Source organism: Furipterus horrens, unplaced genomic scaffold, assembly GCF_987537825.1.
Source record: "Furipterus horrens unplaced genomic scaffold, mFurHor1.1.pri manual_scaffold_16, whole genome shotgun sequence".
NCBI classification, from domain to species: Eukaryota; Metazoa; Chordata; class Mammalia; order Chiroptera; family Furipteridae; genus Furipterus; species Furipterus horrens.
In genome coordinates, this window is record NW_028327186.1 from 7,869,978 (window position 1) to 7,883,082 (window position 13,105).

General features: G+C 55.4%; 1 protein-coding gene across 2 annotated transcripts in view; it reads right to left on the reverse strand.

Moving 5' to 3' along the window:
- Positions 1–13,105, reverse strand: part of SLCO3A1 (solute carrier organic anion transporter family member 3A1) — a 244,265-nt gene that overhangs the window by 111,611 nt on the left and 119,549 nt on the right. For both annotated transcript variants that reach the window (XM_090263651.1, XM_090263650.1), the window contains exons 3-4: positions 9,556–9,654; positions 1,854–2,117 (exon numbers count right to left, since the gene is read on the reverse strand). In XM_090263651.1, coding sequence (XP_090119777.1) covers positions 1,854–2,117; positions 9,556–9,654 — 363 coding nt within the window. The remainder of the gene's footprint in view (positions 1–1,853; positions 2,118–9,555; positions 9,655–13,105) is intronic.

Consider the following 13,105-nt stretch of genomic DNA (forward strand, 5'->3'; position numbering starts at 1 on the left):
CGTGATGTGAGAATCCTGAAGTCATGACACCCCCTTAAGACTCGGCTCAGCTCCGTCTCTGACCCAGGAGATGGGGTCTTCCCTGCCTGTCCCTGTAGTTCCGTGACCTCCGGGCTGCTGGGTACGACAGTGCTCACCGCCCCGGGCTGGCTTTGCTGGCCGGCCGGTCTGTCCCTATGCTGGACGGCAAGCTCTTTGATGGCAGAACTGTCCCTTTTCCACCTCTGTCTACCCGGAGATGGATGACGAGAGGTGACTTGTGCCGCTCTCTCAATCACCGCCACAGGCGAGCAGGACGAGCCCAGAGAGACGGCTGCCTCCCCCGTCCCTCCCAGGGCAAGGGCGTCCCCCACAGGCCACTCTTGCGCCCGTCCCACGTACGCCGGTGGGCTGCCGTGCTGTTGGGGAAGCAGCAGCCTCACCCTCTGGCCACCGGGGCTACTCAGGGGGCCCTGGTGTCTTCCGTGGCGGGGCTCTTTTATTAAACACACGCTCCCAGGGGTCTGAGCCGAGGCAACCGCAGAGGACACAAAGCAAGTGGCCTTCTTGTCTACCAATGTCGCCTGGAACTGAGGGAGATGAAGTTGAAGATCTTCTATGCACAATTCCAAAGGGAAAGTTTGGTGGGAACCATCATGGAACATGGGGTCAGACACGACATCAGGTTATTAAGTCAGTCTCTTGGGAACGAACACAAGTTCTTTAGGCGCCTCGCAGCCTAATAGGCACGGTGAACAGCCATCCGCGGGCACGGCTTTAATTCTCACGGCCACACTGCCGCTTAGGAACGTGTGACCATGTTATGATGGTGGAAATGAAGCAGGGAGAAGTTAATGGCTGCAGGGCTGCTCAGGAGCGGAACGGCGATCCGAGCACCAGGCAGCCTGACGTCCTGGCCGCGGAGCGTGGGAGTCTGCACAGAAGGCGCACCCCATTACACAGGAGCTCCGTGGAGAGGCCGGCACCGGATTTCTTCACCAAGCACAGCAGGGTCACATCAGAAGCTGCCGCAGGCTGGCCTAGCCATGTGCCCAGCCCTGCAGAGGTGACTGCCCGCCCTGCCCCAGCCTGCCTTCAGCTCATTTCTGAAACCCAGCAGGTTCTCCGGGAGACATAAGGTCAGGGGTCCCGGGAATCGCGGAAAGCCGCACACACCTCAGAGTGCTGGGGGGCATGACGGACGTGCAGCAGCTTCTGAGGCCACGTTGCCTCTCCTCACCGTTAAGAGACCCAACGTGCCAGATGTGGAATCAGCTGGAGCTGACCTCTCCTCATTCTGCAAGATGGCGCTTCCCCATTTTGTCAGAAAAGGTGCATTTTTTCCTGTTTTAAGTGACTGTGAGCCCTTTGCTGCATTGAACAGTGTGGTGCTGTGACTCAGATGGAGGGGGCAGAAGGACAGAGTGAGCCTAATGGAACGCACTTGGGCTGTGGCGTTCAAAGAATGCCCGTGTCAGGCAAAGGGAGCCAACTTCAAAGCCCTTTAATGCTCCGATGCACTCATAAGCAGCATGAAAGAGTTCAAGAGTGTTCCGTGCACTGTCTAGCTTCCTCGTGCCCTCTCACGTTTTCTCCCTTCTGCAAACATTTATATTTATGACACATCAGTTGCTACATGAGCCACGGGGTCCTCTGCTAGCGGGCATTAGTCCGCCGCCCTTCACAAACTGGTAGCTACTTTACAAGACAGGTCACTGGCTTCTCAGAAATAAACTATGCACAGGACTGGAGAAGCAAGTCATGCAAAACAAACACGGTTCTGCCCCAAGTCCCCAGCAGCCAGTCCTGACTGCCACCTGTCCCCCGCTGCCCTCCATCACCGCCCCTCGGCCGCCGCAGCAGAGACGCCTTACCTCTCAGCTGCTGGCAGCAGGAGGCGCTGCTGTCCGGCTCCAGGGGGTGCCGCAGGACCCCGTTGCTGGGCTTGGGTCTCTCGTACTCCCTTTCGGGGAGCATGGCCTGCTCGCTCTCCATGGCGGGGTCTGCATGCGGGGGCAGAGACTGTGGGAACCCGAACATCAGGAGGGAAGAGAAGAAGAGTAAGGCACCGCAGAGCAGAAAGCCGCCCCACCAGGCTCCGATCCAGCGGGGGTCGTCCGGGGTGATGTCCAGGTTACCTGCAACCGGAAAGCGCCCAGTCAGTGGGGAGGGGACACGGAGGGGCCTGGGTTCGGCTGGGCTTTGGGGTCTCTGGGGTGGAGGGACGGGCGCCGGGCTAAGTGGCCTGTTGTTTCACACCGGCGCTTCTGTTCCTCCCACAGCCGAAGACTGACCACTCACGCTCCTTAATTTGCACGTCTACCCTGTGTTTGTGCCCTCTGAGGAGCCGACACCATCTAAATTAAGGCTGGGCTTCACTGGCCTGGCAGAGCTGCCAAGGTGTGCTAACAAAAACACGAGGAAACAGAAACACTTCTTTTTCAAGGGTGTACCTTTTACTAGGTATACTCAGCTGCAGCCCCCCCAAGCAGCTAATCTGAGACCCTGTCCAACACTCCACTCCCTGCCTTCCATCAGGGTCACAGGTCTAAGGTGCCGCACAGAGGTCAAAAGCCAGGAGGCCTGGGCTGCAGTCCCGCCCCTTCCCTGCTGTGGGACTCGGCCAGCAACTGGAATTCTGTGCCACGGCTGACTCGTCTCCACAAGGGGGACAGTGCCAACGGTACGTCCCTTTTTGAGTTGGGGGAGGGTCAGATGCCCAGACCTACCGTGCTCCGAAGAGCGTCCGGCAGGAGCTGCAGTACCCGATTGATGAGAACTTAGCATTCACTGCCGGGGTCCTGCTTCCAATCTGCTGGTGGAGAAGCTAACCCACACCTCGGGGGTGGCTGTGGTTTGGGGCCGGCCCTCTAGGGGAAAGCTTCAGAGCCACCTTACGTGCTGAAAGGCAGCGCGCCTTTGGTCTGCCCGTCTTGTACTGTTCCTGCTCTGATTTTCCAGCCACTGCCGTTCACGGCAGCCCTCCCAGATGAGCTGCTTAGAAACATCTCTTTGATGATAATCCCATGTCCCTGGAGCCTGGAAAGAAATTCTCAGAGACCTGGGCCATGGCACATGAGGTAAGAACCAGCAGGGCTGCAGGCTTGGCCCAGATGGATGGATAGACCTGGGGACAGAAATGACCACCAGCACCAGATGACCAGCATTTGTAAAAGGCTCTCCCTGAAGACTCTTTAGCGAACACCAACGAAAACGCCAGCCACCATTTTTACTGAGGGCTTCCTGTGCACCAGGCCTCGGGCAGAGCACCACCGTAACTATCTGCCAACCCTTCCAATGACGCTACAGCGCAGTGTTCTATTGCCCCCATTTTATGTAGCTGGGGAAAGCGAGGCGTAGAAGGGTCTGGGCCCTCGCCCAAGCTCACGGAGCTGGGGGTGGAGCACAGGCGCGCGCACACCAAGGGCCATGCTCTGCTCGGCTCGCGGCACTGCGGGCCCCTCCGGGTGGCCTGGACTCTGTCCGGGGCTCCCTGCAGGGCTCTGGGCGGATGGTTAATTCCTGGGCTTTGTGCAATGAGCCTGGACCACCAACTCTTCGGCAGATGGCAAGGTGGCCTTTGGAACACTGGTGGTCCCTGTCCTAGAGACCTTGACATTGACCCAGCAGCAATAGCCCGGGAGCTCCAAGAGACCAGAAGCTTTGGTGTAGCTGCATGCGGGAGAGCAGAGAGGGCAGCTCTGGTGCGCTCGGGGTTGAATCCCAGCTCCGCTACTCACGGGCAGGCGGCACGAGGTAAGCTCCCTACCCTCTCTGAGCCTCAGCCTCATCTGACAGGTAATGAGCAGGAACCACCTGACACACAGTAGGCGCTTCGTACACGGCAGCAGTTTGCGGACACAAAATTAGAAGCACGCAGACAGTCACGTTTGTCAAGAAGTTGGTGGTGCTCTGCTGTGTGTGAGAAAACCCTCCAGGGAGCAGGGCTGCGCCGGGGCGGGCAGGTGTTTATGTGAAAGTGTCAGCTCACTCCCCGTGGGTATGAGCATGTGCGTGGAAAGCCAGCATTTGCTCACGGTGTGTAGGACAGGGAAGAGCGCGTGACCTGGGTCAGACTAAGGTGCACGGGCCAACTCGGGCAAGGAGAGAGAAGGGCACGTGGGAAGGCATGTAGAAGGCGCGATTCCGTAGATACAGGAGATTCACAGCTGAGTATTTTAGGAGGTACTGGTTTTCTCCCTCCGTTTCAAATAGCCAGAGCACTGTGGCGGGGAGAGGAAGGAAATGCCGAGGAGAACCCAGGGAGCATGGGTGCGCGCCGCCTGTAGGACAGGACGGGCTTGCGGAGTGGAGCTGCGTTCTGATCCCGGAGGCTCCCGAGAAGCCAGCGGATGCTTGAGCCTGGTCTGAGAAATGTCTTTCCTGAGCCCCCTCCTTTCTCTTCCTGTTTCCACAACGAATGGTGTTTTATGAGGCATTTGACTGGTATGGCGAGGCTCTCCCTCGGCGTGCTCAGCAGACAACGGTTCTGGCATCCTCGATGTTGAGGGACCCTTGTCCATGTTGGCTAGCAAACAATGGTGCGGTGGGCATTACCGAGGTCCACATTTGGGTCTTCTCTTCTGAGGACAAGGCGAAGTACGTCTCCTAGCTGTGGCCATGTGCCACAGTTTTTCCAATAAAATGTGAGTAGGGGGCCCATGTCACGCTCCTTCTGTGTGGAGGTGGGTACGTGTCAGCTGCTGTGTCACTGCCATGCTCTGCTCCTCTTCCTGCTCATGGGAGCACACAGGAGCCTCCTTAGGCAGGTTCAAAAGGCTACAGTGGATAAAACGTCTCTGCTGACCTGCGCTGGGTATCCCTTTAGTGTTCTGAGTCGCTGGGCATTGAGGGTGCTTGTTACCACAGCAGATCCTAGCCCACCCTGACTAATACAAAAGGCTTAGCAAATAAAAACCATGCTCTTTGGGAACAGTGGTCCCGGGTGGGTCTGGAAGAGCAAAAGTACTATTTGAGGTACAACTTGGGCAAGGCACGGAAACTCTTCTTCTCTTTCAATATGGTTCTAGTTAGTGTCTTGATCTTCCAAAGTTACTATGGTTTCAGCCCCTTGGCAAGGGCTACAATCAGATGCCCAGAACAAAACCGAAAAGCTCCATCTGTCTCATTCACTAAGAGGTACCACAGTACCAATGCAACCAGAGCCACAGATGGAGAAAGATGTTAAAAAGAATGTCCCAGGTGTGACATCCTCAGGGCACTCCAGGCAGATGGGAGATGCTGGGACAGGGACAGAGTCACTGGGTCACCAGGATGGAAACGTCTGCCCATCACAAGGCCGGCACAGAGTGGGACAATCTTTGCGTGGGTGTAAACAGGCTGAGAAGGACTCCTGCTTCACACCACGCATTGCTCTGACCCTTCCATGGCCTGGATTCTGACATTCGGGGGCTTTTGTGGCTGTGTTGGGTAAGCTGAGCAAGCTTTTGGCTGCTCTGTGCTCCCTCTGTGGAAGGTCACGTAAACCGAGGGGGCTGAGATTTACTCCCACTTTCAAACGCCGTTACCCTTATGTGTCCGGAAGAAAAATCACTGGAAATAGGGTTGAACCAGCTTGAAACCAACCAATCAGCCAACCCAGGAGGATACCTGAGATTGTGAGAAGCACAGGTCATAGCAAATTGGGGACATTATCTTCTTACTCCTGGGCCACACTGATGGGTAAGTGATGCTATGGCTCTCTGGGTAGTTTCTGGATTTTTTTTTTTTTTTCAGTCCATTTACCTATTTGTCTAACCTAGTTTGTGAAACTTTTGCTATGGGACCCAAGAAATCCAAGAGCATCATTAAGTTACAGACCTAATTAGCGCATGGAGACAAGAGGGGGCTGAGGCTGGAGGGCAGCATGGAGCACTCAGGAGCCCAGCCATCGGGCTCATTAGTCCAGCAGGAAGGAATCTGGGGCCCGCGGCCAGCCCAGAGCGGCAGCGCAGGGAGTCGCAGCTTGTTGGCCTTTCCCATGACGCAAACAAACGGGCATCTCACATTCCGGCTGCAACCCCCGCAGCTGTTGCGGGTCTGGCGGCACACACCTTAGGACGAGTCCGTGTGGATGTGCTGGCGAGCTGGGGTCACCCCGGCACGGCCTCTGTCCAAGGGAAGGGCAGCCTCCAGGCTAAATTCCTGCAGAGGTTTTAGGGAAGCAGGCTATGCCGACTGGGGCCCAACGGGCCTGGGGTCTGAATCCTACTGGTTGTGGGAGTGAGGTAACCTCTTCAGTTCTTCGTCACACGTAACTGTACTGCGTGCCTACAACACGCAGGGCGTGGGCTAAGCGCTTTGCATGATGAGAGCACATCATCCACACACACAGTTGCCAGGGTGTAGCTGGGATGCAGGGGGAAGTCTGCCTGCATGCCAGCACCAGGAACTCGGCCCTGCCCGAGGACGCCTCCTCCGGTAAGGGGGAGCAGAGTTCCCATGGGAGTTTCTGAGGTTCGAACGAGGCATCTGTGTGCGGCTCTCATAAGTGGTCCATCCAGGCTGCTGCTAGCCATCCCTTCTCCCGAGAAGCCCAGTGTTAAGGTCCGTCAGCTCAGTGCCTTGGGGTGCACTCTGCTCCCCAGTCCTTTCTCCTGGGTTCTGCTCCTGACGGGTCTCCCTTTCACAAAGAGAACGTGTGAAGGACACACCATGCCTTCCCTCCGCTGTCAGAGGAGGTATCTACTCTCCTTAAGAAGAGGGGCCACGGGCACCACGCCAAGGTCAGACACAGACGAGAGGGGCAGTGGCAGGATCCCTGTGTCGCGCTGTGCCGGGGTCCCTCCGCCCCGTGGTGGGCCGCCCCACAGCCCGCCGTCTCCCCTGCGCCCACTTCACCCACGCACGGATTTCACAGCCAGGCCTCCTCATGGGCCCTCCCTTCCGGCCCGGCGCCCTCAGCCACTGCCAGGCTGTGTTAGAAAAGGCGCGTCCTCGCCTTCGTCTGCCCCATAACAGGGGCCCCGCATGGGCCTGCCTGGCCCACCTCCCCTCCGTTCCAGGACGCTGCCTTTCCCGGTCCCCCGCCTGGGGCCAGAGGGAATTTCAGAACCATGTGGCTCTGGGCACCGCCCCTATCATGCCTGTCATGCTAAGGACACGCTCCCAGAGACTGGACAGTCCTAAAGACGGTCTCTGTCTGAGCTAGAGAGGAGAAGATACTCGAGGGTCGCCCCTAAAATAACTGAGAATCCCCCTCCTTAAAACACAGCCCCATCCATTCACAGACAGAACACGTTTCAGTCACAGGATGAGAAAAATAAAAACTGCGGGGACTCCGAACTCCATGCCTGGCTCCCTAACGGGATAACTTGTGTCCTTCTGCCCTCTGCTGGTGAGAGGCTGCACCAGCGCCCTGTGGCCTGCGGAGGGGGTGCAGAGAGGCCTCGAGGGATGGTGGCAGGGCGCCCTCCCACTCCTCAGAGACACTCAGGTCAGAGCCCACGACTGACTGGTTCGGGGGAAGGCCACGGTGAGCAAGACGGAGCGGAAATGTGCCCGTGTGCCTCACATGTGCCCATGAGCCTAGACCCCCAGATGAGGCGGCGTCACTCTGGGCCTTGGAGGATGGATGATGACAAACAGAATGGAGCGAGGACAGCCTGGGCAGCTTCCCCGTCACACTGGGAGCGCGCGCCCTTCCCTACCCCACCTGCCATTCCTGTTGTGGGGCCCCCGGTGAGGTGGCAGGAGCTGGCTTTCCGGGTCCACGCAGGCTAAGGTGGCAGCTTGCTCACTTCATGTGCTGTTCCTGTGACCTTCATCCCACTCGGGACAGGGTTCAAAGGACCAAGCCACTTCCGCAAAATAGTAGGATTCAACCAGCTCCCCAAAGGGCCCAGCACTTCAAAGGGATAAATAAATAAGTCTGCGTTGGAGTATTTTTCCCCCCCACTTGGAAATTTGTAACATCATTAACTACAAGTAAATATATCAGTGGGATTAATGGCATGAATCGCAAAGTGACTTGATTGGATTTAAAGCCGCATTATTTCTTTGGGATGAACCAGTAAATTCAGCACTGTCGGGAGATGATGGATGGAGAACTTGGGGACTGGGAGTTCTTATTGATCCCGAAGACAGACCGGCAATAAGGAGAGGCTGGAATTGCTTCCCTCACACTGTTCACAGAGAAGGGAAATGTGGCTCCTCTACCCGCGTAACTGCGCTGGAATAGATACTCTTCCTGGGCTTCGGGTAGAGCTGTGACCGCCTGTGGCAGGAAGGGACTAAGGTCATCCCCAGCAACCCCCCGCCCCGCCCTGGCACTCACTTCCTTGTATGACAATCCCTCCTCCTGGGTACAGACAGAAGCTGGTGGCCTGTGTCACCCACGGGAAGCAGCGGGAGCATGAGATGTCACTGCTGAGAGGGGGTTACAAAGAGCGTGACTTGTGTCTCAGGTGCTCTCTGGTCCTCTCTGTGGTTGTTGGCGTCAGGGCAGGTGCCCCGTGGAGAGACCCGTGGGAGGGAGCCTGGAAGCGGACCTTCCTGCTGGTGAACGTTGAGATGCCCGCAGACCAGGTCGACCCCGTCACGGCAGCCTCATGCAAGAGCCTGAGCCAGAACCACCAGTGAAGCTGCTCCCGGGTCCCAGACCCACAGAAACGAGCTGGGAGGTAGCCGTCTGCTGTTCTGGGTCGCTACGTTTGGGGCCATTTGTTACGCAGCAGTAGATCGCTACTACCTGAAGGGACTTGCTTTGGCCACTGAAATGTGAGTAGAAACAACACGTTCTTTCTGAGCAGAAGCTTCAAGAGTGAGTGGGCAACTCTCTACAGTCTGGTTTCCTGCCCTGGCACCTGTGTGAGCTGGGGTCCGATGATACTCCTCGGGCCACCATGAGCCAAGCGTCCCCCTCCCCGGCATGACCTACCTGCACTGGACACGCAGTGTGACTGAGGAGCACACTGGTCGTGTGAACCCGCTCAGACTGGGGAACTCTTTGTTAGCACTGCAGAACCTCACCCGTCCCGACTGCTATAGTGCTCGGAGTGTGCAAAGGAATTGGGGGGCCTGAAGCAGCCTGAGAAACACGCATGCTCTCCCTGCTAAGGACACAAAAGGGGTCGTCTGAAGCAGTCTGAGACATGGCACTGCTTCCTTCTGAAGGCCACCACCACAGTGTCTCACAAGAAAGATTTCAAACACCCTGTCTCCCTGAGCCCATGTGCACACGGGCGCTTCCAGACACAGGCTCCGACTTCCAGTTTCAACAGGAGGGTCCCCATGGAGGTGAGTGGGCCAACGTTCAGTGAGGACATGCACATGCCAGCTACTTCCACACCCAGGCTCTCACTCAGTGTTTCCAAGAACCCCGTGAGGGGGATACAATGAGCGCCCCCCCGGAAGTCACAGGTGAGGGCAAAAGGCAACCTTATTCAGCCTCTCAGGAGGCACCGGCAGGACACAGAGTCCAGGCCCTCTGAGCCCACAACTCACGCTCCTTCCTTCTGATCTCAGGGGGCACCCCCACTACAGGGGTGCGCGCACGAAGGCTGCCACGTAGCAGTGCCTTGAAAAGGCAGGAGGAGAGGCGTGCAGGGGGCATTCAGAAACCGAGAGGTGCCTTACTTGTATCGATGAAGACAGCATCCACATAGATTTTGGTACAGAGAGAGCCCAGGATAAACCCACAGGCTGGTCCAAACACCAGCATTGTGAACAGGATTCCTGAAAGAAAAAAAAAGACAAAGATTAGATTTTAAAAGACAGAGAGAGCAAGAAAATTGTTCTACAGCAATCATAGGAGATGTCTGATGATACACATGACGTTATAGAAATTAGTGTAAAAGTCCTAGAGGGGGAAGCTTGTATTTCTAATTTCTGGGCACTGCACTGAAGTGCTCTGTACTAGGCAGGGATCCCACGATATTTTGGCAGGTCACTTAAAATATCTGTGGGCCCCACGTACACCTACTTTTAGGGGGCTCTACCCCAGCATCATATCAAACATATTCAAATACAGACACATCCACCACTCAACAATTTTTTCTGCCCTAAACAGTTTAGAAAAAATTTTGCTTTTTCATTTTTTTTTTTTTAATTTATTTATTTTGAGAGAGGGGAAAGGAGAAAGAGAGGGAGAGAAACGTCACTGTGTGGTTGCCTCTCACGCACGCCCCCAACTGGGGACCTGACGTGCAACCTAGTCATGTGCCCTCACTGGGAATCGAACCAGCGACACTTGGCTCGCAGGCAGATGCTCAGTCCACTGGGCCTGCTTTTTCATTTATTTGGCGTTATGTCATTTGTTGAATTCATGGTTGGCGAAGATCTCTCAGTACTCACTGTGCACACTCAGGTATCCTTGTACGGCAAGAAAAATTGAAGCCACACATTATTTTCAAATGTGATGAAATGTTTATGGGTATTATATTTAGCAAGTAACAAGGCTGGCATAATGGCATACTTCGAGAACATCTGAGTAGGTATTTATTCATTTCAATGTTGCAGTTTCCCCAGACTTTGGAGCTTCTATGTGCTGTTGTTTTAACAGTTGTGCAGGACTCAAGCGTTTCCACTGTACTTAAGAAAATGGTACTAGATACACGTTCAAGTAGCTGATGGATACGGCGGCTAGAGTTTTGCGCGAATCTTTTGGATCAATTCAAAAAAAAAAATAGCTCAAATTATGACCCAGAGTTTCTCCCTGTTGCGCTAAACTCCAGTTTGGTAGACATTTCCCAGGACCTGACCGTTCTCCAGGTCCCGGAGGTAAAGACAAGAATAAAGAAGTGGCCCCTTCCATCAAGAAGTTGGCTGTCTACGGGGACCATCAATATGTGTGTCAACACAACCCAGGCAGCCAGTGCGAAGGGCGGGTGCTGCCAGGCCCACAGGGCACGTGAGGAACAATGGAGGGGTGACTGCGACCAGAGGGAGCCTGAGCTCGGCGGAGGGTCATTCTGGCCCGTCCCAGGATAGACTACTAGTCCCTTCAAGTGGGTGGAGGGCAGAGGCGGCCCAGGTCGGCGGCAGCTCCTCCCCACTAGAGGGCAGCATCAGCCCAGTGAAGGCAGGCCCGGCGCCCGTCCTCTCCTAAGGAGTTGCCCATGAGGCCTCCCGCCAGCACATTGCTTTTCTCACGCCCACTTGCCTTCCCTGCCCTCAATTTACACAAATGTATTCATTCATCTTCAGATATGCAGGGTGAAACTTCCCCCCTGAGAAGGAGTGTTCTGCATCACACACACATGAATAAAACATGACCCATGAACAGCGGGACGCCTGCAAAACATGGGATACATAGTTACCTGGTGCCCACTGCCAAGAGCCTACACCATGACATCACTGACCTTATTTATCTGGGGGTGGGGGCGTATGAGAGGATGAGGAGGTGACTGACTATTCACTCAACACGTTTATGTAACAGAATTATCCCCACTGCAAAGTTTATACACAAAGCACCGAGGCTGCTAAGCCCCATGGTATGTGCCAGAGTTTATGAACCCTGTTCCTGTTCCCTCTTAAGTCAGCTGTATTGCCGGGTTTCAAATTTGGCTGCACAATGGAATCACCTGGGAAACTTTTAAAAATATATTAATACCTATGTCTCACCCCCAGTGGCCTGATGTAGCTGGTCTGGGGCGCAGCCTGGGCACTGGGATTTCCCCCAAACTCTCCGGGTGATTCCATATGCAGCCAGATTGAGAACCACTGGTCTCTGCCCTCACTGACCTTGACCAAGGAACCAGACGGTACCCCACATGCATCTGGGCACACGGGAAAAGGAAAGGACATGAACGCTGTCTGACGTCAGTCCTGAAGGGTGGATGAGCAGCCGATACTAAGCATGGCCAGATTGAGGTCACTGAACATGGGGGCAGAAGCCAGATCTCTCTATGCAGCCAGCCAAAGCAGCCCTGTATGCCCCCACAACTGTGCGCTCAACCACGGAACTCTGCCTGGTTGAACTCTGCCTGGCATGGCCCCCAGGGCTTTCTGGTTTCTAGGTCTTACTCATGCTGGCCCTCAACCCGGTTTCTCCCTCTTCTCTAGGCCCTGAGCAGTGCATCAAAGTTCTACCCTCCATTCAAAGCCTGCCTGAAATGCCACCTCCTCCGTGAAGCCTTCCTAGATTTTCTCTCTTCTTCCTTCCCCTCCCCTCTTCTGCCACAGCATCTAACCTGATACTTTTTCTATAGTGCTGCAAACAGTCTGCCTGGATGCAGAAGTGAAGTTCCAGCTTAGCCTGGGGAGTGCCAGCTGTAAAACGGCAGTGACACGCCCTGCTTACCTCTTGTTATGGGCTGACTCATGCCCCCACCCCAACCCCACCCCTGATCCATTTGTTGAAGCTCTGGTGCCCCAGGCCCTCAGAACGTGTACTTGGAAACAGGACCTTTAAAAAGGTGATCAAGTTAAAATGAGACCAAATTTTGTCTTCGCTGCTCGGGCCTGAGAACCCACCGCCGCCACCACTAACAGCAACAACAAACTAACTCTCCACGAAGTGCCTCTCAGGGGCCAGGGGCTTTAGACAGCATCTATACCTTAATCCTCACAAGCACCCTGAGACGTGGGTCTTTGCGCCTGCGGTGCACAAGTGAAGAAACTGAGGCACAGAGAAGTGAGGTTGCCAGCCTGCGGCCACACAGCTGGAGAGGAGCTCAGGTCCTGTGGACCCCCAATGCTGCACTTCCTCCAACTCACCAGCCGGCAGGAGGAAATGGCTGCAGAAAAGCTATGGGCTTTCTAATAAATTCTCAGGGTTCTGGGGGCCCCGCTCTTAGCCTTAGCCTGACTGTCGCTCGGAAGCCGAGTGACCTGAAGGAGAAAAAGCTGATTCAAGTACATATACACATACCCATGGGGGACTCTGCCCCTTGCTCAGCGTGGGGGACCTCTGGCCCTTTTTTTACCCATCCTCAGCTCAACAAGGGCCTGCTCCTCCATCAGAGGAAATGGGAGAAGAATGCTTAGGCATTTCCTCGTTTCAGCCACCAGAGGGCGCCAGACACCACCTCATGCCCGGTGCAGCTCTCCCCTGTGTGGCGGCAGGTTTGCAGTTTAAGGTGGTAAATGCACCCACCAGCTCCTCCAAGGTGGCTTCCTTGCCTGTAGGAAGACTCGGTAGCAAATGACTTGGCAGATCTGTGGTCATTTCTGAAGGGCCTCATGC